The sequence below is a fragment of the Myotis nattereri genome (assembly GCF_964212035.1).
Source record: "Myotis nattereri genome assembly, chromosome: 5".
NCBI lineage: Eukaryota > Metazoa > Chordata > Mammalia > Chiroptera > Vespertilionidae > Myotis > Myotis nattereri.
Window position 1 is genome coordinate 24,826,886 of NC_138080.1, and position 25,433 is coordinate 24,852,318.

The window sequence follows — 25,433 nt, forward strand, 5'->3', positions numbered from 1 at the left end:
GATTTTTCACATGTAAGGATGTGTGCATATTAAAGCCCTTCTCACACTGTTTATGTTCAAAGGTTTTATCCAGTGATTCCTTTCATGCTCTTGGAAGGAACTGGGATGACTTAAGTCTTCCCCACATTCAGATATAGTGTATCTGAAAATTTCCCATATTTCCTTATATATCTATTATTTAAAATTTACTGATTTTTAGACTGGGAGAGGGATAGAAACATCAATGAGACAGAAACATCAACGTTGATTGGCTGCCTCCTGCATGCTCCCCACTGTGGATCGTACTCACAACCTGAGTATGTGCTCTGACTGAGAATCAAACTGGCAACCTCGTTGCATGGGTCAATGCACAACCACTAAGCCGTACCAGCTGGGTCCACATCTCCTTCTATACTAAATTATGATCATTACTCAAAGTGATACCCTCTCCCTACAGGTCACTTAATACAATCAAATTAATACTTGGATGATTGCCTTCACAGATGCATTCCCTTTCCTTTTTGGTGTTTCCATTGGGGAAAAACATTGGGCTTGTATAGATACCACTCGGCTCATAGAAAAAAAAAATTAGGATGGGCTAGAACAGTGCATGCTCACTTCTGTTCAATAGTTTGTGTGCAAAATGGAAGCTTTCCCACGTTTTTTACATTTAGTTTCTCTCTAGTGTGATTTCTTTCATGTCTTTGAAAACCTTGTAGAGAATGGAAAGCTTTAACTCATTGCTTACATTCATGGTGTGCCTCTCCTGTGAGTCCTTTCATGTTTTTGAAAATAACTGAGAAAAATGAACACTTTTCTAAATATTTTACATTCATAAATTTCCTCTCCAGTGTGACTACTTTTGTGTGTTTTTAAAGATGTGAAATCGCTGTAACCATTGCCACATTGCTTACATTCATAGGGTTTTTCTGTGTGCGTCCTTTCATGCTTTCTAAGATAATTAAGACAACTGAACTCTTCCACATGTTTTACATTCCTAATGTTTCTCTCTAGTGTAACTTCTTTCGTGTGTTTTTAAGGAAGTGTGATCACTATAACCTTTACCACATTGCTTACATTCATAGGGTTTCTCTCATGTGTGAGTCCTTTCATGTCTTCAAAGATAATTAAGACAAGTGACCTCTTTTCCACATGTTTTACATTCAGAGGGTTCCTCTCCAATGTGACTTCTTTTGTGTATTTTTAAGGAAGTGTGGTTGTTATAACCTTTACCACATTACTTACAGTCATAGTGTTTCTCTGCTATGTAAATCCACTCATGTGACTCTAAGGTAGTGTAATATCTGGCTTTACTATGTCATCTATATTCACAAGGTTTCTCTTCAGTGTGATTCCTTTTATGTTTTCGAAGATAATTGGGACTACCGAATGCTTTACTACATGTTTTACATTCATAGGGCTTTTCTCCCATGTGATTTCTTTCGTGTGTTTTGAAGGAAGTGTGATCGCTGTAACATTTACCACATTGCTTACATTTATAGAGTTTCTCTCCTGTGTGAACTCTTTCATGCCTTCGAAGATTATTAAGATAATTGAACTCTTTTCCACATGTTTTACATTCATAGGGTTTCTCTCCAGTGTGAGATCTTTCATGTATTTGTAAAGAACTGTAATATCTAAAGGCTGATCCACAGTCCTTACATTTATAGGGTTTCTCTTCTGTGTGAATTCTTTGGTGTGTTTTTAAGGCAGTGGGACCACTGTAAGCTTTACCACATCCCATACATTCATAGCGTTTCTCTCCTGTGTGACTCATTTTGTGAGACTGTAAGGAACTGCAATATTTGAAGGCTTTGCCACATTGCTTACATTCATAGGGTTTCTCTCCTGTGTGCATCTTTTCATGTTTTCGAAGGTAACTGAGACAAGCGAATGCTTTCCTACATGTTTTACATTCATAGGGTTTCTCTCCAGAGTGACTTCTTTCATGTGTTTTGAAGGAACTGCGATCTCTGTAGGCTTTACCACATTGCTTACATTCATAGGGTTTCTCTCCAGAGTGACTTCTTCCGTGTGTTTTAAAGGAACTGTGATCTCTGTAGGCTTTACCACATTGCTTACATTCATAGGGTTTCTCTCCAGAGTGACTTCTTTCGTGTGTTTTGAAGGAACTGCGATCTCTGTAGGCTTTACCACATTGCTTACATTCATAGGGTTTCTCTCCAGAGTGACTTCTTCCGTGTGTTTTAAAGGAACTGTGATCTCTGTAGGCTTTACCACATTGCTTACATTCATAGGGTTTCTCTCCAGAGTGACTTCTTTCATGTGTTTTAAAGGAACTGTGATCTCTGTAGGCTTTACCACATTGCTTACATTCATAGGGTTTCCCTCCAGAGTGACTTCTTTCGTGTGTTTTGAAGGAACTGTGATCTCTGTAGGCTTTACCACATTGCTTACATTCATAGGGTTTCTCTCCAGAGTGACTTCTTTCGTGTGTTTTGAAGGAACTGTGATCTCTGTAGGCTTTACCACATTGCTTACATTCATAGGGTTTCTCTCCAGAGTGACTTCTTTCGTGTGTTTTGAAGGAACTGCAATCTCTGTAGGCTTTACCACATTGCTTACATTCATGGGGTTTCTCTCCAGAGTGACTCCTTCCAGGTATTTGATATAAACTGGGAGAAATGGATGCTTTCTCATTTTCCTTACATTTATAAAATTCATCTCCAATGTGAATGGTCACGTGTGCTGGAAGGATTGAGAGATCACTAAATGCTACCCTGCATTCCTTATATTTAAAAAGTTTTTCCCCAGTATGAGTTTTTTCATCTACTTCAACATAGCTGGAACTGAAGGCTTCACCACATACACTATGTCCAAAAGGTTTCTCTCCATTGTGATTCCTTTCATGTTTTTTAATACACTGGAGATAACGTTTATATGGCTTCTCTCCATACTTCTGATAGTTACATGGCTTATGTTCAGTGTGACATCTGACGTTCCCATTAGGAGACGAATGTTGTATGGAGGATTTCCCACACACACTGTATTTACATGGCTTTACTCCAAGCGATTTCTCATTCAGACTGAGATCTGAAAAAGGGATGAAGTTGTCTTCAAACTGACAACCCACTTTCCCATCACAGATTCTCTCTACCACAGGACTTCTGGAAAAAAGAAGAAGCATATTCTTCACGATTTACTTATGATTTTATATTTATTAGAATATTTGAACTATATTTCTATGATTTATAGCAAAAAAGTAGGTTTTCTGCCTTATTTAAATGGCTTAAATTGAATAAATGGGATGCTGTGCAAGAAGACTTCAGCCTTGCTATTATCAAACAGTGACATTCATATACAGGGTTTATTAACGCTGTTCTTCATTTGAACTAGTTTTCAAATACTGAATGCCTTTGTCATATATAAGAAAGTAATTTGGTGGAAATTTTCTGAGAGGCCAAATTTGAAGCAGGGTTTTTTTGTTTGTTTCTTTCTTTTTAAAATTTCATAGCACAACAGGTTTCTCATGTAAAACAGTGTTTTCTATTGAGTGTGACTCACGTTCGTTTTCTCCTCTGGTTTCTGTACAGATCTTCAATGTCATGGTTTTTCCAATTCTTTCCTAAAATACAGACCCAGAAAATTTATTCCAAAAGTAGTAGAAATTACAGAAACGATAGATTCTATTTCTATGATGAGCTGTGACCACGCCCAGTTTATTTATCAGTGTCCTCCCTTCCCACATTATACACATTAGAACAACTTTGATGGGCAAGAAACACTTGTCCTCTAATTAACAAGGTGAAGAAAGTTGTCATCCATACCTACGGAGGCCAGGTTCCTGAAGGTTTCCCACATCACATCTCTGTAGAGTTTCTTCTGTGGAGTATCCATTAAAGCCCACTCCTCCAGAGTGAAGTTCACAGCCACATCCTCAAAGGTTACTGAGTCCTAAAATAGTACAAATATGTGCACAGTACATGAGACTGACAGCACTGGACACCCAGACTTTATTTACAGGAAGGTACATATAATTCTGTTGTCTCCATATAGTTAGTCTATGACGTTTATCATCAAAACATTGTGTTCACATTTACTTCTGTATAAATTTAACCTTATCATAAACACATGAAAATTAATACTTTACAGTGATCACATTACATCTTATTTTTCTCTAATGGCAGGGGTCAGAACATGATGAGAAATGACAAATGCTATTCAAATAAAACAAATATTATAATTTTTAAGACTTCCACCCTGAGGGCTTCCAGTCAAGATGGTGAAGTAGGTAAATGCTGTACTTGCATCCTCCCACAAGCACATCAAAATTACAACTATACTATAGAACAACCATCATTGAGAATCACCTAAAATTTGGCTGAACAAAATTCCTATAACTAAGAATATAAAAAAGAAGCCACATTGAGACTGATAAGGGGTGGAAATACGCAATGAGCTGTTCTCTCACCCTGTGTGGTGGTTAAAAATTAGGAGGGCTATCTCAGCTACAGAAGTCCCCCCCTGAGGAGCAAGAGCTCCCAGCGCTGGGAAAAGAAGTTCCCATAACATCTGACTGTGAAAGCCAGTGGGGATGGAGGCTGAGTGAGACAGGGCTGCTGGAGTCCAAAGTATTCCTCCTAAAGGTCCTGTGCATGCACTTACTCAAACTCACTTGATCTGAGTTCCACTGCCGAGTCAGCAGCTCAAAAGACACCAGGGCCCTGACCGGTTTGGCTCGGTGGATGGAGCATCAGCCTGCGGACTGAAAGATCCCAGGTTCGATTCCAGTCAAGGGCATGTACCTTGGTTGCGGGCACATCCCCAGTAGGAGGTGTGCAAGAGGCAGCTGATCGATGTTTCTCTCATTGATGTTTCTAACTCTCTCTCCCTTCCTTTCTGTAAAAACTCAATAAAATATATATTTTTTTAAAAAGACACCAGGAGGGAAGAACTGAATTGTCTGGATTTAAGGCAAGAGCTAGAGGAGAAGCTTTTTCCCAGACAGAAATGCTGGAAGAAGCCATTGTTCCTTTGCTGAACCTTTCCCCATAGAGCCTGTAGGTGGCCATACCTGAGTCTCCATCAACCTGGATAAACTGCCCTGGTGACGCTCTGAAACGTTGCCCCACTCATCTTGCAGGTCCAGCCAAACTGTTTCCAGTGAATTTTCCACACAAAAGCCTGTCTTGGATCATGCTACAGACTTTCCTAAAATCTTTCAAAGATTCACAACACTCCTCCACCCCCCCCCGCCCCCCACTACCACCAAAGCATCTGGCCTCAACGTGCCCCATACCTCTTGCTAAGTGGTCCCAGACCTGACACTAGCGGTAGACCACCACAGATTGCATCGTGGCCTCTCCTAGGCACCTCCAAGCCCAGCACAATAGCAGACATCTGCAGATCACTTTGTAGTTCATACCGAGTGGCCTTGGGCAGGGTACAGATGGCAGCTGATCTTAGCCTGCACTTCCAATGAGGCCACAGAGACAGCGAACTTGGTGGCCAGCTTCATTATTTTTAATTTATTTTTATTTTATTTTTTTGGTGGCCAGCTTTAGACTATGCCAGAGCACCATGCAACCACTTCCATGAGCGACATACTCAAGGGGCAGTCTGTGGTTGAGGCCAGATATTTTAGCCAATTGGCCTGAGGGTAAATCCTCCCATTGACATGCCAATCCCAACTGAGGCTAGACTACACCACCAGGGTGCACACAGCCCAAATAAGGGAACATCTGGAGTGCCCAGCTCAGGTAACTGGGGAGACTGTTTCACTGGGATCAACAGGATACCCACTACATAAGCCCATCCACCAAGATCAGGAGACATAAAAACAAACACAGGGAGGCAGCCAAAATGAGGAGAGAAAGAAACATGTCCCAAATGAAAGAATAGACAAAATTCCAGAAAAAGAACTCAACGAAATGGAGGCAAGCAATCTACCACATGCAGTATTCAAAACATTGGTCATAAAATGCTCAATGAACATAGAGGAAGAGTAGATATACTTAAGTGAGAATTTCAACGAAGAGATAGAAAACAAAAGTGGAGATAGACCGCAGTCAGAAATGCAGAATACATAAGGAATCAACAGTAGAGTAGATGAAGCTTCTTGTTGCAGAGAAGCTAGAGGGCAGATTTAGATCTGTTCATATATCTTACATTTTATTTGAAATATGTCTCTTGAAAATCTGAGTGTGTTTTGCCTCTTTCCAGAAATTATGGAACGTATTCATAAAATATCAATCTAAAGAATGTTAATTGATTGCTTTTAGTTGTCATTAAGAAAGATCAAGTTTTCTGAGTTGACAATTATAATTAAAGTGGAAAGAAATTATATGGTTTGGTAGAAGATATAAAATATGAAATATTTATTGCTCTAAAGCTGGTTATTTCTGAATGGATAAGAAGGTTTGTTAAGAAAGATCTTGGATGTGAGGGCGATCTGGCTGCGACATCTGTCACCCCATTGATCGCCAGGGTTGATTCGGCTGATCTGGCTGGCTAGGCGGGTGTCCCCCTCCTCCCTCACCGATCCATGTGGATCCCTCCTGAAGCTGCACGACCTTCCCCCTGAGGAGAGGACCGGTCTTCGGTCAAGGGTATACGAGTAGCTGCGCTCCCCTGCTAGAACCTCCAAACAAGCTTTCAAGAAAGATCTTGAGGGAAATATATAGGTAATGAATTTAATTAGTTAAATGAATCTATCAAAAGTAAGCAAATATAGAATTTGTTTTGTTCTTTTTCAGTCTGTTAAAAGGGAAAAAGTTTTTCCTATATCTGCCTAGACAGCAAAGATTCTACATATCATTAAATAATCGTATGTCATATTGTGTTAATCAGGTACTTGATTTCTTAAAAACCTCTCTCTTTAATCCTAAGAAGTCAAGTTTTGCTAGCCTGTGTTTGTGTGTGATTCCTATTGTTGTTACTTGGGTAAATAATTTGTTTCATTATGACATACGATCTTTTGGCCAAGTATGTTTCACAACCTTCCTGGGTCTTAAATTTTTTAAAAATATTTTTTTTATTGATTTAAGAGGTAGGGAGAGGGGAGAGAGTGATAGAAACATCAATAATGAGAGAGAATCATTGATCGGCTGCCTCCCGCAGGTCCCCTACTGGGGATCGAGACCACAATTCAGGCATGTGCCCTTTACTGGAATTGAACCCGGAACCCTTCAGTCCTATGCTTTATCCACTGAGCCAAGCCAGCAAGGGCCTGGGTTTTAAATTTTAAGAGATTTTTTCTTGACTTAGAATTGGCTTTGAATCATTACAATGGGCTCCTGGAATATCTCACGGATTTGTTCTCTCCTTTCTAAAAAAGAAAGTTTAAACTAATTAGGCCTATTTGATATGTTTAAAGTATGTAGGCAGCTTTGTCAAATAAAGAAATAATAGCCCTGGCTGGATGGCAATTTTATTTTCTATGACAACTTTAGATAGAGATTCTAAAGGTTTTTGCAGATTAGCAAGCAAAGTAGCAGTTTTGTTGAACTATAATTATCAATGTTTTAGATAAGTTATGTAAAACATGCTGGTGGGCCATCATTCCCCACCATGGCAGGCGGGTATAACCAAAGAAGTATGAAAAGAATTGTCTCAGGAGAACCAAGATGGCGGCATAGGTTAACGCCAGAGATTGCTGCCTTGAACAACCAAATCAAAATACACCTAAAAGACGGAACGGACATCATCCAGAACCACAGGAAGGCTGGCTGAGTGGAAATTCTACAACTAGGAGGAAAGAGAATATCATACCCAGACTCAGAGGAGGCGCAGTGCTGAAGTGAAATACTCAGGTACGGAGTGCGCGCAGAGCGGGCTGGCTGCGGAGGGCGCGGTTGGTGCTTTCAATCGGGAGGGAGTCTCAGATTCTGAGCTCCAGATCCGGGTGAGTCTCTAGGGACCCAGACTCAAACAGGAGAAGCGGGACTGTCTGGCTTCAGTCGGAATTCGAAGGCAGCTTTCTCTCCGAGGTTTGCAGCAGTTGCTGGGACTCTGTGAGGCAGAGCCCCTAGGGACGGAACTGAGAGCCGCCATAACTGCTCTCTCCGGCCCACCCTGTTGATCCCAAGCCCGAGCGACCCACCGTCCCACCCAAGCCCTTCGCAGAGCCATTTGCCAGATAGCCGCAGGCAAAGGCTAGATTAGCACCTCCCTAGGGGACAGAAGTTTTCCCACTGCAGACACAGCTGATTCTCACAGCCAGCTGGCCTGGAGGTCAAATCCCCCTAGTATTAACTACTACAATCAAGGCTTAACTACAGGAGGACTGCACACAAAGACCACTAGGGGGTGCACCAAGAAAGCATAAAAAATGCAGAGACAAAGAAACCGGACAAAACTGTCAATGGAGGATACTGAGTTCAGAACCACACTTTTAAGGTCTCTCAAGAACTGTCTAGAAGCCGCCGATAAAGTTATTGAGATCCTCAACAAATCCAATGAGACCCTCGATGTTATGATAAAGAACCAACTAGAAATTAAACATACATGGACTGAAATAACGAATATTATACAGACTCCCAACAGCAGACCAGAGGACCGCAAGAATCAAGGCAAAGATTTGAAATGCGAAGAAGCAAAAAACACCCAACCAGAAAAGCAAAATGAAAAAAGAATCCGAAAATACGAAGATAGTGTAAGGAGCCTCTGGGACAGCTTCAAGCGTACAAACATCAGAATTATAGGGGTGCCAGAAGATGAGAGAGAGCAAGATATTGAAAACCTATTTGAAGAAATAATGACAGAAAACTTCCCCTACCTGGTGAAAGAAATAGACTTACAAGTCCAGAAAGCACGGAGAACCCCAAACAAAAGGAATCCAAAGAGGACTACACCAAGACACATCATAATTAAAATGCCAAGAGCAAAAGACAAAGAGAGAATCTTAAGAGCATCAAGAGAAAGAAACTCAGTTACCTACAAGGGAGTACCCATACGACTGTCAGCTGATTTCTCAACAGAAACTTTGCAGGCCAGAAGGGAATGGCAAGAAATATTCAAAGTGATGAATACCAAAAACCTACAACCAAGATTACTTTATCCAGCAAAGCTATCGTTCAGAACTGAAGGTCAGATAAAGAGCTTCACAGATAAGGAAAAGCTAAAGGAGTTCATGACCACCAAACCAGCATTATATGAAATGCTAAAAGGTATCCTTTAAGAAGAGGAAGAAGAAGAAAAAGGTAAAGATACAAACTATGAACAACAAACATGCATCTATCAACAAGTGAATCTAAGAATCAAGTGAATAAATAATCTGGTGATCATAATAGAATCAGGGACATAGAAAGGGAATGGACTGACTATTCTTGGGGGGGAAAGGGGTGTGGGAAATGCGGGAAGAGACTGGACAAAAATCGTGCACCTATGGATGAGGACAGTGGGTGGGGAGTGAGGGCAGATGGTGGAGCGGGAACTGGGAGGAGGGGAGTTATGGGGGGAAAAAAGAGGAACAAATGTAATAATCTGAACAATAAAGATTTAAAAACAAACAAAAAAAAACAAAGAAGTATATTTATCCCCATCAAGAATGTATCCTGGAACATGTCAAGCTACTTGAATAAATAGCTTGAACAAGTTAGTGGCTGGTCTCATTTCCTGGATGGACTGATAAAGTAGTAACTAATGAAGAAATTATATGGTTTAAAGTAGTAACAAATCTGGCATATGCAGATTTGACTAGCACTAACCAATTCCTGTATGCTGACGTTAAAGTTCCATATAGGAACTACCAAGGACACTGCCTGCACATCCACATCCCCTCGCCTGATCTCTTTTTTGGTATGAATACTTCCTTGGTTTAACTCTCCTTCCATGGTGGGAAATGGTGGCCCACCAGCATCTTTTACATAACTTCTCTCTATATATATAAAAACCCTGCCTGCACTGAGATGCTAAGATGGTTTTGAAGGCATGAGCCTGCCATTTTCTCAGGTTGTCAACACCTGAATAAACCTCATTACTTCTCAACCAGAACCTGTCTCCCAAGTTTGGCTTTCATGGCAGCAGGCAGCCAGAACTGCAGGTCATTTTCAAGGTTTTATGAAGAATAAAGAATGGAGCTCAGCCAGTGTTGCTCAGTGGTTGAGCATCAACCTGTACACCAAGAAGCCGCTGGTTTGATTCCTGGTCAGGGCACATTGTGTTCTTGATCCCCCCAGTAGGGGGAGTGCAGAAAGCAGCCAATCAATGTTTCTATTTCTCTCTCCTTTTACCCTCAAACAAATAAAAAACTTATTTTTTAAAAGGGGGATCCATGATATTAAAGATGTTTAAAAAAAGAATAAAGAATAGAGAGACAGTGGTCATCTATGGGGCAGGACAGAGATGAGTCAAAGGCGGGAACACTAGGAAACCCTCACCACTGCCCACAGGCCGTTTATAAATCTTGACGATTCCAAAGGTGTTCATATTGTTATTACTAAGTCTTACCCCAATACAGGTTGTACAGTCTTTTATTATTTGTATAGGATATGTTTATTGATTTGAGAGAGAGAAAGAGATAGAGGTTGTGAATAAACCCACAACCTAGGTATGTGCCCTGACTGAGAACCAAACCTGCAATCTTTTGGTGTACAGGATGACCCGCCAACCAACTGAGCCACTTGGCCAGGGCTGTACAATCTTTTCTGAATATATTTGATGAAAAAAATTTAAGAAGTAACTAAGGTTGGAAAAGAACATAATTTATATGTTTGTCCTGTAATGTGGCAATCTGAGGTTTTATTCATGGTTCTGACAGAAAAACTGGTAACAAGCCAAGTGTCTTTAAAAAGAATGGGTTACGCCGAAACCGGTTTGGCTCAGTGGATAGAGCATCGGCCTGCGGACTGAAAGGTCCCAGGTTCGATTCCGGTCAAGGGCATGTACCTGGGTTGCGGGCATATCCCCAGTAGGAGATGTGCAGGAGGCAGCTGATCGATGTTTCTCTCTCATCGATGTTTCTAACTCTCTATCTCTCTCCCTTCCTCTCTGTAAAAAATCAATGAAATATATTTAAAAAAAAAAAAAAAAGAATGGGTTACATAAACTCATCATCATATATACTATTTCAAAACAAGGTTATTGATAATGAAAATATCTGGAGGATTTGCCAATAGAACAAATAATTGCAATATATATGCCATGTTACATTTCTTATAACCTGCAGAGAAAGATGAGACCCCCGGTCCCATCCAAGGTTTGGTTGATTGTGGAGACTAACACACGCCTAACAGGATGAAGGTGTTTATGATTACATAACTGAGGCGGAGTCTTGTGGAAAGCAGGGCAGGCCTCACAAACAGGTGCAATTTGCCTGTTGTTGTTTTTGTTGTTGTTGTTGTTTTAAATTAAATGTATTTTTATTGATTTCAGAGAGGAGGAGAGAGGGAGAGAGAGAAACATCATTGATGAGAAAGAATCATTGACTGGCTGCCTCCTGCATACCCCACACTAGGGCTTGAGCCCACAACCTGGGCATGTGCCCTGACAGGGAATCAAACCATGACCTTCTGGTTCATAGGTGGACACTCAACCAGAGCCATGTCGGCTGGGCTGGCCTGGGGTTTTGATTGAGGTTAGAGGTGAGCTAGGGTGAGAGTTCATATACACAGACACAGAGGGGGCTTTTATGGGCTGGATCTCTTGCAGCCCCAAAGGAGCGAGCAGCCAGGTTTTTATATCACCTTGTACAAATGTGGGACACACGGGGAAATGAAAGGGTTGTCAAATAATAGAAAATATATCTCTTGGTCTCTGAACCAAGTTCCTGGCACAGAGCTCCTAAAACCCTTCTAAATTCCAAAGGGCCCTAGGAGCACATTTCGTTCCAGTGAATAAACCCTGGCTGGGGATCTGAATTAGGGCTCTCACCAGAAAGACCAGACCATAATTAGGGGTGTGGACTTCTCAGCCCCACTGCCATCCCGCAGAGAGGGCAGAGGGGTTAAAAATGGAGTTAATACCTGATCATGCCTACACGAGGAAATCTCCATAAAATCCCAGTAAGGATGGGGTTCGGAAAGCCTCCGGTTTGGTGAGCACATCCATGTAGTGGGAGGTTGAGGCACCCCAACAGACCTCACTCAGTCTTACTCTTCATCTGGCTATTGATCTGGATCCTTTATCATATCCTCTAATACAGCGGTCGACAATCTGTCGGACCTCACGGACCACCAGTGGTCTGCGGACCAACGGTTGGCGACCGCTGCTCTACTAGTAATTAACTGGTAAATGTAACTGTGTGTCTTTTTTCTGAATTCTATAAGCCACTCTAGTAAATTAATTGAACCCAAGCAGGAAGTAATGGGAACCTTTGATTTGGACAGAAGTTGAGAGAAAACTTGGGACATACTACCTGCAATAGTTATCTGAAGTTGTTTGGGGGGTGGGAGGGAGAATGTCTTATGGGACTGAGCCCTTAACCAGTGGGATCTGACATTTTTCTGGGAAGATAGTGTTATTTGAGTTAAGGTGTAGGACACCCAGCTGGGATCACTGAGAATTGCTTGTTGTGAGAAAACCCTTCACACATTTGATGACTAGAACTGTCAGAAGTGAAAGTTAGAAAGAGAGAAAGTAAAGACTTGCCAGAGGGAAGAACTGGGGTTTTCCCTACTCAGGATGAATATTGGGTTTTTCCAACACATCAGCAGTCAAACATTGAAACGTGGAGTCAGAGACCTCTGATTTTTCATGTAGCACTATGGAGCTCAGGAGGTGCCATTCCCATTCTCACAAGAAAATAGCAAAGAAACTTTCACAGAATTAAGGTCACAGGGCAACCCACCACCTTCAGAATTGGAAAGAGACAGAAGATAACCAGGCTGAAATATGCCTACAATATTCTGCTCTCTTTAGTCAGGCCTGTTCTCAAAGATTCTGTTTCATCAGAGCCTGACTGGAATTTTACCAGCATCAAACTGACATGGGGAGGGAAATTGCCAATTTGAGACCCTTCTAGATGTTCTCCCTGACCCAAGCTGAGGCTGTGCGCAGACACTCAGAAACATGTGAGCCCTGGCTGGTGTGACTCAGTGGGTTGAGCATTGTCCTGTGCACTGAACAGTCGCCAGTTTGATTCCCAGTCAGGGCACGTGCACAGGTTTCAGGTTCCGTCCCTGGTCGGGGTAAGTATGGGAGGCAATCTTGATCGATGTTTCTCTCTCACATCAGTGTTCTCTCTCTCTTCCCCTCTCCGTTTCTCGCTCTCTAAAATCAATAAAAACATCAAACACATAAGAGCCACGCCAGTGTGGCTCAATGGTTGAGCATCAACCTATGAACCAGGAGGCCATGGTTCAATTGCTGGTTAGGGCACATGCCCCAATTGTGGACTCTATCTCCTGCGTGTGCAGGAGGCAGCCAATCAATGATTCTCTCTCATCACTAATGTTTTTATCTCTCCCTCTCCCTTTCTCTCTGAAATCAATAAAAAATATATTTACAAAATATCAAATCAGACTTATTTTAGGAACTATGCAAGCAGAAAGAAAGTTTTGTGAAACGAAGTGTTCAAACAAAAACTACCCAACTAGAATTGTGTGTCAATCAAAATTATCCTTCAAAAATGAGGGAGAAATAAAGTCTTTCTGAGATAAACAAAAATCAAGGAAATCTGTTCCTGGTACACCTGCCTTGCAAAAAATATTAAATTTGTCCGGAAGAAGGTAATGATGAAAGGGAGAGTGCTATGAATGAATAAATGAAGGTTAAATAAAATTATTTGGTTTTGTTATTTAATCTAACAGAGAACATTTTGTTCAAAGTGGTAACAGCTACCACACAGTCAATGAATAAGCGCAATGTTAGAAGGGACAGGGAGGGAAGAATTGGGAATACTCTTTTGAGGAACTTGTACATCCAGTGAAGGAGTAATAGAGTTACTTCAAAGGCAACAAATAGAAACTAGTAAAATATGGTAGATAATAATCCAACGATAATCATGTGCTGCTAATGATGGGAATATGTTCTGAGAAATTTGTGGTTAGACAATTCTGTCATTGTGCAAATATCACGGAGTGCACATACACAAACCTAGACAGTAGAGCCTATTATTCTATTACATCCAGGCTACGTGGAATATCACTGTTGTGTATGCAGTCTGTCATGCCGTTATATTGTGCATAACTGCATATCAATAATTACTTGAAATATCAATGGTCTAAATGCAACACATGAAAGACATTTTCATTGCAGATAAAATAACAATTAAATAGTGCCTACAAGAATCACACTTTAGATAAAAAGATATAGATAAAAAGTAAAAGATGGAGAAACATATATCATCCCAACACCAAACCAAAACAAAAGCTGGCATAGCTGTACTATAATTTCAGAGGAAGCAGACTTCAGAGGAAGAAAAATTCAGAGAGAAAAACAGGGGCAATCACATAATGATAAAGGAGTAGTTCCCCAAGAGGACATAGCAGTCCTTGGTGGGTATGTGCTTAACAACAGAGGGACAAAATGCTTGGCGGGGTGAGGGCGGGGGAGAGCAGGGGGAGAATAGTACTGCAAAGAGAAACAGATAAATCCATCATTATAGTTGGAGACATCAACACCTGCTCCATTAGTAATTAAGAGTTCCAGCAGGCAGAAAATCAAAAAGAACACAGATATGGACACCCAGATGCATGCAAAGACCCCCAAAACAGGTTGAAGCCAAAAGGAGACTTCACCAAGTTGCATTATAAGCAAATTATCAAAAATCAAAGACAAAGAACTTTGAAAGGTGTGGGAAACCGATATAGGGTTAAGCCTGGGACTGACCTGCTGGCAAAGTCACAAACAAGTACCAGCTTAGAGGGCTCAGTCCTCTTAGCATAATTAGGCTTGACCTTATAGCACTACCCAGATCTTACCTGGGAAGCTAATGGGCTGAGGGAAGTGCAGGGAGTGTAAACATGATCAAAACAGGTGAAACTCACAAGAACTATGTAACTATTGTAACCACTGCCTTGTTTACCTCTGTCTATAAAAGGTCCATGCGCACGGGTGGAAGTCCTTCCTCTTGAGTTGGACTTACCCGCCTGGTCCCCCAATATTTCCAAATTATCTCGTCTTCTCTCTTTCATTTGTGTGGGGCTCCTCTTCCAGACCCGAACCCTGAACCACGCAGGACGTGGAGGGAAACATTTACGACAGAAAGGTAGCAAGAAAAAAGTGATGCATCACATACAAGGAAACCCCCGTTTCTGCATTTCTCAACTGACACCTCGAGGACATGAGAGTAGCATGATATGCACAAAATGTTGAAAGAAACTGCCAATCAAGAACACTTTATATATTAGCAAATCTTCCCCTCAAAAATGAATGAAAGGGAGACTTCTGCACACAAACCAAAGCTGAGGGAGCTCATCACCACACCTGATGTATAAGAAAAGCTACTGGAATCTTCACGCTGAAATGAAAGGATGCTCATCAGAAACATGAAAGTACAAAGCTAACTGCTTAAAGAAACGAAGACTTGGTTTGAAGATACAAACCAAACTGAAGAACCTTTAGCTAGACTCAGAAAAAAGAGAAAAGGTCCAAATTAACAAAATCAGAAATATAGGGTGCTGTGTATGAGGGGCTTATTTGATGCAGACACAGCGTCCAGGTTGAGTTAATCCACTTGAGTTTACCCATTCTTTGCAGGTTTAAGAACAGGCCAAATTTCCCTGGCCGGGTAGCTCAGTTGGTTAGGTCCCCATACACCAAAGTTTCCGATTCGATCCCCAATCAGTGCGCATACAATAATCAACCAATGAATGCATAAGTGGAACAACAAATCGCTTTCTCTCTCTAAAATCTATCAATAAATAATTTTTTAAAAAAGAACAAGCCAGCCGTAACCAGTTTGGCTCAGTGGATAGAGAGAGCGTTGGCCTGCGGACTGAAGGGTCCCAGGTTCGATTCCGGTCAAGGGCATGTACCTTGGTTGCGGGCACATCTCCAGTAGAGGGTGTGTAGGAGGCAGCTGATCGATGTTTCTCTCTCATCAATGTTTCTAACTCTCTCTCTCCCTTCCTCTCTGTAAAAAAATCAATAAAATATATATTAAAAAAAAACACACACACACAAGCCAAATTTAGCTGTTAAAAAATTGCACTAGGGACTCTGAATAGGGTCCCCTGGAGCCGGCCTGCAGGAGGCGCGGCCGGGGCGGACCACTGGGTCCGCGGGCCGGGAGCAGCAGGAGGGCGGCGGGTGGCCAGCGGGAGGGAGCCGGGGCCCCGGGCCGGGCGCGGGCGGGCGGCGGTGGCGGCAGCAGCGCTGACGGGCCCGGGGCGGGCGGGGGCCTGGGCCGCGGGGAAGATGAGCGCTGGCCTAGAGCAGAAGGAGCAGCAGGAGAGGCTGCGGGAGGCCGCGGCCTTGGGGGACATTCGGGAGGTGCAGAAACTGGTGGAGAGCGGGGTGGATGTGAACTCCCAAAACGAGGTCAACGGCTGGACCTGTTTACACTGGGCCTGTAAACGCAATCATGGTCAGGTGGTCTCTTACTTGTTAAAATCAGGAGCCGACAAAGAGATTCTTACCACAAAAGGAGAAGAAAAAAAAAATGCACTAGGGAGAATCACCCCCTCACTAAAGGAGCTTTGTATGCCCTGGCCGGTTTGGCTCAGTGGATAAAGTGTCGGCCTGCGGACCGAAGGGTCCTGGGTCGATTCCGGGCAAGGGCAAATGCCTGGGTCGTGGGCTCGATCCCCACTTGGGGGCGTGCAGGAGGCGGCCAATCCATGATTCTCTCTCACTGATGATGTTTCTCTCTCTCTCCCTCCCTTTTCCTTCCTCTCTAAAATCAATAAAAATATATATATATTATAATATATAATTATATTATATATATATTATAATTATATAATATATATAAATATATATATTTTTAAAAAGTTTTGTATAAAGGTTTTCAGTCCTTCATGGTTGTCTACTTTACATTGAAACATGTTATGTAAGTACACTCGAGGTGAAGTCTATGGGGGTCCATTCTTGTCAAGCCAATATGGAAGTGGCAAAGATTTAATGTTAGTTTATGAATCACTGGTACAGAGTCTTCCTGGTCACTATGGGAAACTTTAGAACGATGGGTGCTATGACCAAGGGTAACTTATGGTAAGAGAAGAGCTGTCTGATGGTTAGCGTGAGACATGCCCAATTGTTCCCTACTTATATTCAGTACCCCACTCACATTACTAGGGGCACCTTATTTACATTTTGTGTGATCCTAATATAACTGTAATTTGAAACTTAGTACTGACTACTCGTATAAAGTTTTGTGCATCACAGGACATGACAAAATTAATTCAGAACCTGTGGTAAAGGCCCCACTGCTGTAAGCCATATTTCTAGTTCAACAAGAAAAACCACTGAGGGAGGGGAGGCGGGTGGGCAGGCAAGAGGGGGTGTTGGGAGGAGTGTATGGAGGGATTGAGCAAAAAAGAAAAAAAAAAAGAGAAAAAAACTCACGAACAGGGACAACACTGGTACTGCCAGGGGGAGGGAGGTGGAGGAGGATATAGGGGGGATAAATTATTTGGGGCAAAGACTTGACTTGGGGAGGCTAACACACAATACAGTGGACAGGTGATGTGTTGTAGAAAAAAAAAGAAAAACCACAAGTATTTATTACTTTCAGAAAATAATGATTTGTTATTTCTATGACAAGAAGAAAGTTCTTAATTAAGCACACTTGAACACTTCCGATGTTCAAATCTTAAGCTCTGGAATTCCATTTGAGCACCCTCCTGCCTCAAAACAAAAGAATGAAGGCACTTCAGAAAAGTACAGAAATTTATAGACACCGCTCAGGGGAGGAAAATGAGAAACACGAAATTCAAACGCATTCGATGTAACACTGGAATTTTTTTTTTCCTGAAATTGATCTCTCATACCTCTTTGGAAATAACTATTTTATATCACCTTTCAAGATTATTGATTAAATACATTTTATACTCATTGACAAATGGACACCAAAAACAAAGTAAATAAGTCTTTTTAAGTGACAATCCCAGGGAAGGGGCCGAACACCCAGAAAAGTTTCCAAAGAGGATCTCCACCCAAGGACTTCCAAGGATGTCTGTGCCCAGGGAGGGTTCTGGGACAGGGGGACAGGGATTTCATACAACGTATTCCAGGTGGTGATCCTCAGCTTTCCTCTCATGTAAACACAACTACACACAAAAAATAAATATTTATTTTTAAAATTGATTTTAGAGAGAAAGGAAGAGGGGGGTGTGGGAGAAAGGGAGAGAGATTTGTTTTCCACTTATTACGCATTCGTTTGTTGCTTCTTGTGTGCCCTGACCTGGGATCGAACCCACAACGCTGAAGCCAACTGAGCGACTCCGGCAGGGCAACAACAAAAAATAATAAATAAATCTTTCAAGTGAGTCATCCATTGAATGTAGAAAAATGATAATCAATATATATCTGTTTTAGAAATGCCCCTGGAAGAGAAACAACTGATGCTCTGAATCGGAGGCCAAAGGCGGCGTTTGAGAATGCAGGCAGAAATATGAACATTTATGGATGTATTGCCAGTCCCAGGAAGAGCCAGGACGGAGGGGAAGGGTCGTGGGTTTGAGACCCCGACCCCCGAACATTTCAAAAACTTCAGGTCTCTCTGAGAAGAAGGGACCGGGGACCACAGACCACAGCTCCTCCCACGCACGAACCCCCGGAGGCCGAGTCACAATGACCCCTGCGAACTCCCCGTGGTCCCCGCACCATCGAGGAGACGCGGGGCTGTGGGTGCAGAGCTGCCCGGAGAGGCTCCGGGACCGAAGTCCCCGCGCCCCGCGATGGCACAAGGCATCGGGCTCCAGGCTGCCCGCCCCGCCCGCGCTGCGAGCCCGAGGGGACGGAGAGCGCCCGGGGGGACAGAGGGCGTGGGGGGGACGGAGAGCGCCCGGGGGGACGAAGGGCGTCGGGGTGGGGTGGGGGGGACGGAGAGCGCCCGGGGGGACGAAGGGCGTCGGGGTGGGGTGGGGGGGACGGAGAGCGCCGGGGGACGGAGAGCGCCCGAGGGGACAGAGGACGTCAGGGGGACGGAGAGCGCCCGGGGGGGGGACAGAGGACGTCGGGGGGACGGGGACGGAGAGCGCCCGGGGGGACGGAGAGCGCCGGGGGGGACGGAGAGCGCCCGGAGGGACAGAGGGGGGGGGGGGACAGAGGGCGTCAGGGTGGTGGTGGGGGGACAGGGGACGGAGAGCGCCCGGGGGGACAGAGGGCGTGGGGGGGGGAACGGAGGGCGTCGGGGTGGTGGGGGGGGCAACGGAGAGCGCCGGGGGGGACTGAGGGCGTCAGGGTGGTGGTGGGGGTGACGGAGAGCGCCGGGGGGACGGAGGGCGTGGGGGGTGACGGAGAGCGCCCGGGGGGACGGAGGGCGTTGGGGTGGGGTGGGGGGAACGGAGAGCGCCGGGGGGACGGAGAGCGCCCGCGGGGACCGGGAGCGCCCGAGGGGTCCGAGACCCAGCAGAGCCGCCGCCACCGCCGACTCGGGGCCGCAGACTCCTCACTTGCCGGCGTGGCGGCCAGGTCTCTCCACAGTCGAGTCCACCCAGCGCGTTTGAGGACACCCCCACGCGCACTCACCATTTTCCGACGGCTCCCAGGGTCGGACACCGTTTAAAACACTGTGGTGGGGCTATCGCTGCCGGGAGCACACCCGGGACAGGCGAACCCACGCTGCTTGCAGACGTGGCCCCACCCACCTTCCCTGATTGGACGGTTCTGCCTGCCTTATTCCTGAGTGACAAGGTGGGGGCGGGCGGTGCAGGTCGACGCTCGGCAGAACCAGCTTTGGTTGGTGGGCGGGGCCTGTCCCTTCCAAAACCGTTTATACCCTCTTTTTGTTTTAATCCTATTTTCCCATTGATTTTTAGGGAGAGGGAAAGACACAGAAACTTCGATGTGAGAAACGCACATCGACTGGTGGCCTCCTGCACGAGCCCTGACCAGGGACAGGTGGGGAGGAGCCTGCAGCCGAGCTATCTGCCTCCGACGGGAGTCCAACCCGGGACCCCTCGGTCTGCAGGCCGGCGCTCTATCCACCGAGCCAAACCGGCCAGGGCCGTTTATACTTTTCACACCACTTTGTCCTGGTTCTACAGGGGCCCTGGCTTCTCCCTGCCCCGCTTTCTGCATGTGGGGACACAGGTGTGCGAAGGGAACGCCAGACCCAGTTTCCAGATGGAGCTTGTTTACAGACCCATTTAACGTAACGTAAACAGTCTGGCTCCATTGGACCTTTGAATGTTGGCAGGTTGCGACCTCCATCCATCCTTCCTCCACCTCCGTACCTGTGGCGCTTTAGGGTCCCGGGACCTCCCAAGTGGCCGGTTCTGATGGCAGCGTCACCTAGGGGCAGGACTTCTTCCCGACCAACCATAAGCTGTGCATTTTACACCCAAAGGACATGTTCCTTCGTTTTCGACTGTGTCCTTAGAAATGTTGAAACATAAAATGGCCATAATATCCCTAAAGCAAATGAATGCCTATTTTCACCAATATAACAAAAAGATTTGGAAGCGTGGGATGTACCTGAAAACTCAATATACTTAACACATTGGTTCAAATATCGAATTAATTTATTTGAATAGCTTAATATACATACACCTACCAAGGAATGCATACCTTTAATGTATATAATTTAACGGGGTTGTTTTTTAGTATATTCACGGATAATGTGCAATCATCACAATTTTTTAACATTTTTGTTATCTTAAAAAGAAGGGACTAGCCCTGGCTGGTGTTCTCAGTGGTTAGAGCATCAGCCAGGACACTAAAGGGTCTTGGGTTCGATTCCTGATCAAGGAGCAGGTTCCTGGTTTGCAGGTTCTATCCCGGGCAGGTCAAGGTTGGGGCAGGCCTGGGAGGCAACCAATCCATGTGATGTTTTCTTTTCTTTTTTTCTTTTTTTAATATATTTTCATTGGACCTAACCTGTTTGGCTCAGTGGATAGAGCGTTGGCCTGCGGACCGAAAGGTCCCAGGTTCGATTCCGGTCAAGGGCATGTACCTTGGTTGGGGACAACATCCCCAGTAGGGGGTGTGCAGGAGGCAGCTGATCAATGTTTCTCTCTCATCGATGTTTCTAATTATCCCTCTCCCTTCCTCTCTGTAAAAAAATCAATAAAATATATTTAAAAATATATATATTTTTTTTCATTGACTTCAGAAAGGAAGGGAGAGGGAGAGTGAGAAACATCAACGATGAGTATCATTGATCAGCTGCCTCCTGCACGTCCCCCACTGGGGATTGAACCCGCAACCTGGGCATGCGCCCTTGACCGGAATCAAACCCGGGACCCCCCAGTCCATAGGTTGACACTCTGTCCACTGAGTCAAACCAGCCAGGGCTGATGTTTTCTTTTTTGCTCCCTCTTTCTCTCTCCCTCCCTCCCTCCCTTCACTCTAGAAATCAATGGAAAGAATATCCTCAGGTGAGGGTTAACACACAAAAAAAGGGGGCGCTGTGCCCTTTATCAATTCTCCATCTTTCCATTTTCCACCTCCAAGCCAAGGTCTTAGGCAACCTCTAATCTTTCTGTCTTTATAGATTTTCCTGTTCTTGATTTATGTTGTCTTTGTAACTGACTTTAGTAATTTAGCATATTTTTTCAAGGAACATCCATGTAGTAGCATGTAGAAGTATGAATACTTCATTTCTTTCTTGTGGCCAAATGTCATTCCATTCTATGAACAATGCACATTGTGTTTATTCCTTTATTAATGGGCATTTAGTTTGTTTCGAGCCTTTGGTTATTCTGAATAGTGAATGTTGCAATAAACCTACATGTACAAGTTTTTGTTTGGATATATATTTTCATTTTGGGGGGCATATACCTAAGGAGTGAATTGCTTGAATATATGGTAATTCTATGTTTTCTTAAAATATATATATATATATATATAGCCAGCACGGCCATGGCATACTCAGCCCCAGGGCGCCTTATGTGCCATGCCAGCTCAGCCTGGTTCAGTGACCCTGAGTGGGGGGGTGAAAGGATTGAAGAAAGACAGACAAGAGAATGAAAGCTGGGTCTCGGTGGGACGCTGCTCCCTGATGAGGAGACAGCGTCAGCGCCCACAAGCAGTGTCTTTATTTTATAGCAGATGCCATGAGGCAAAGTAGGGACGTGATCAAGTTGTTTACAGCATTTTCGTGAGTTTCAACCTCAACTACATGCACCTGAACTCTATCACAAGGCACGTGGGGCCACGTGTTTGGACCATAGGTTCAAGCTTACAACCACAACCTTTGGCTATGATTGTGCTGGGAGGGCCCTGCCCTCCAGCTGGGACTTGCAGGTGGCAATGAGAGGACCCTGTCCTTTCATTAGCCCAAGGCTTGAACCTGTCCAAAACACTGTAGCCGCCATATATATCTCTATCTCTATCTCTATCTCTATCTCTATCTCTATCTCTATCTCTATCTCTATATCTATATCTATATTTATATCTATCTAGATCTAGATATATATGATTGATTTCAGAGAGGAAGGGAGAGGGAGAGAGAGAAAGAGAAACATCAATGATGAGAGAGAATCATTGATTGGCTGCCTACTGCACGCTGCCTACTGTTTCTCTCTCTCTCTCCCTCTCCCTTCCTCTCTGAAATCAATCTACTGGGGATCGAGCCCAAAACCTGGGCATGTGCCCAGACTAGGAATAGAACCATGACCTCCTGGTTCATATGTTGATGCTCAACCACTGAGCCATACTGGCTGGGCTTGATGATAGTCTTGACAAATCAAAGAATTAAAAAATGGGCTGGAAGATGGTGTTCTTGAAGCTTCTATGTACTTATTTGTCCAAATGGTTCTCCAAAATCTGACTAATGCCTTCTTTGTTTTTGCCTTCCAAATCTAATACCAGTAAGGCTATTAACAAATTCTAACATGGAATTATAAAGAAGATTGATTCTGGAAAATCAAGTTCCTAACATTACCCACAAGGGGACTATTTCCAATTCTAGATGTTGTTGCTCTATTATAGGTCCATCCTCTTAATCAAAGTCAATTCACCAAATATCAGTCCGAAGGAAGGACAAAAATCAAAGGCACATATGCACAATCAATATTTGACAAAGGAGGCAAGAGCATACAATGGCGTCAAGACAGTCTCTTGACTAAATGATGTTGGGAAAATTGGACAGATACATGCAAAAAAATGAAACTAGACCACCAACTTACACCATACACAAAAATAAACTCAAAATGGATAAAGGACTTAAACATAAGTCAGGAAACCATAAAATCTTAGAAGAAGCCATAGGCAGCAAAATAGCAGACATATATCGTAGCAATATCTTTACTGCTACAGCTCCTAGGGCAAAGGAAACTAAGGAGAAAATAAACAAATGAGACTAAATCAAATAAAAAGAAAGCCCACTGCATGGGAGAACATATTTGCCAATGTTATGTCCAATAAGGGCTTAATCTCCAAAACTTACAGGGAACTCATACAACTTAACAAAAGGAAGATAAGTAATCCAATAAAAAATCCGCAAAGGACCAAAAATAGACATTTTTCGAAAGAGGACATTCAGAAGGCCAAGAGACATATGAAAACATGCTCACAGTCACTAATCATCTGAGAGATGCAAGTCAAAACAACAATGAGGTACCATCTCACACCTGTCAGACTGGCTATCATCAACAAATCAACAAAAGACAAGTGTTGGCGAGGATGCGGAGAAAAAGGAACCCTCGTGCACTGCTGGTGGGAATGCACACTGGTGCAGCCACTGTTGAAAACAGTATGGAGTTTCCTTAAAAACTTAAAAATGGAACTCCCATTTGACCCAGTAATCCCATTTCTAGGAACATATCCCAGAAATCAGAAACACCAATCAGATAGGATATATGCACCCCTATGTTCATAGCAGTACAATTCACCATAGCTAAGATTTGGAAACAGCCTAAGTGCCCATCAGTAGATGAGTGGATTAGAAAACTGTGGTACATCTACACGATGGAATACTATGCCGCTGTAAAAAAGAAGGAACTGTTACCATTTCCAACACCATGGATGGACCTGGAGAGCATTATGCTAAGCGAAATAAGTCAGTCAGAGAAAGATAAACATCACATGATCTCAATCATCTGTGGAATATAATGAACAACATAAACTGATAAACAAAAACAGATCCAGAGACAGAGAAGCATCAATCAGACGTCAAACCTCAGAGGGAAGATAGGGGAGGGTGGGAGTAAGGGAGAGAGATCAACCAAAGGACTTGTATGCATGCATATAAGCCTAACCAATGGACACAGACACCAGGGGGGTAATGGGGAGATAAGGGCACATATGTAATACCTTAATCAATAAAGAAAAAAAACTGTGGTACATGTACACAATGGAATACTACACTGCTGTAAAAAAAAAAAAAAAGAAGGAATTCTTACCATTTGCAACAGCATGGCAATATCTTTACCAATACAGCTCCTATGACAGTGGAAACGAAGGAGAAAATAAATGAGACTATTTGTTTTGTGGTGCAGACGCTTTTTATTTTGATGTAGTCTCATTTGTTTATTTTCCCTATGAGGGAAGCCAGGGTGGGGATGGGTGTGGGTTAAGAGATCAACCAGAGGACTTGTATGCACGCATATGAGCATAACCAATGGACACAGACAGTTGGGGGGTGAGGGCATTGCTAGGGGGGTGGGAGGGACTGGGGAGAGGTCACTGGGGGGAAAAGGAGACTCATGTAATACTTTAAACAATAAAAAATTTAAATTTTAAAAAATCAAAGGCACAAATATAAAAATAGTATTCGCCAAAACCAGTTTGGCTCAGTGGATAGAGCGTTGGCCTGCAGACTGAAAGGTCCCAGGTTCGATTCCGGTCAAGGGCATGTACTTGGGTTGCGGGCACATCCCCAGTAGGAGATGTGCAGGAGGCAGCTGATCGATGTTTCTCTCGTCGATGTTTCTAACTCTCTATCTCTCTCCCTTCCTATCTGTAAAAAATCAATAAAATATATTAAAATAAATAAATAAATAAATAAATAGTATTCACATAAAACCACTTTATTTAATAAAATTCTGATACATAAAATTTATTCTAAATATTTATTAGTATAAAAATGGGAAAGGCCCTTATACCTATCCCCTCCAAAAAGGAGCTTTGTCTGAGGGAAAATAGAATTTATATAATAATAATTTAGGAATATAAAGGATTGCCACAAGACCACTAAGAAAATCAAATTAGCAAACTGTTAAAAAAAATCAGCAAACTGTTCTTTTTAAAATGGCTCCTTAACACAGAACAATGAAACATTGTAAACAAAAAATTAACCTAACTGCATATAAGAAATATACTTCAAATATCTATGGATCTAAAAGACTTCAACATGAAGAAAAATATTAAACATTTTAAGGGAAAAGTACTACTTTTTAAATAAATATTTTTATTGATTTCAGAGAGGAAGGAAGAGGGAGAGATAGAAACATCAATGATGAAAGAGAATCACTGGGGACCGAGCCCACAACCTGGGCATGTGC

At 43.3% G+C, this 25,433-nt stretch overlaps 2 protein-coding genes across 2 annotated transcripts in view; both read right to left on the reverse strand.

Moving 5' to 3' along the window:
• Positions 1-24,366, reverse strand: LOC308519495 (uncharacterized protein). Its single transcript, XM_081091492.1, has 4 exons — positions 24,333-24,366; positions 3,768-3,894; positions 3,505-3,565; positions 1-3,107 (listed from the first exon to the last, which is right to left on the reverse strand). Exons 1-4 carry the CDS (start codon positions 24,345-24,347, stop codon positions 1,298-1,300), a joined length of 2,013 nt encoding a protein of 670 aa, XP_080947618.1. The 5' UTR covers positions 24,348-24,366; the 3' UTR covers positions 1-1,297.
• Positions 24,333-25,433, reverse strand: part of LOC308519496 (uncharacterized protein) — a 43,987-nt gene continuing 42,886 nt past the window's right edge. Inside the window, exon 7 of the mRNA XM_081091493.1 lies at positions 24,333-24,372. The gene's annotated coding sequence lies outside the window, so the exon portion shown is untranslated. The remainder of the gene's footprint in view (positions 24,373-25,433) is intronic.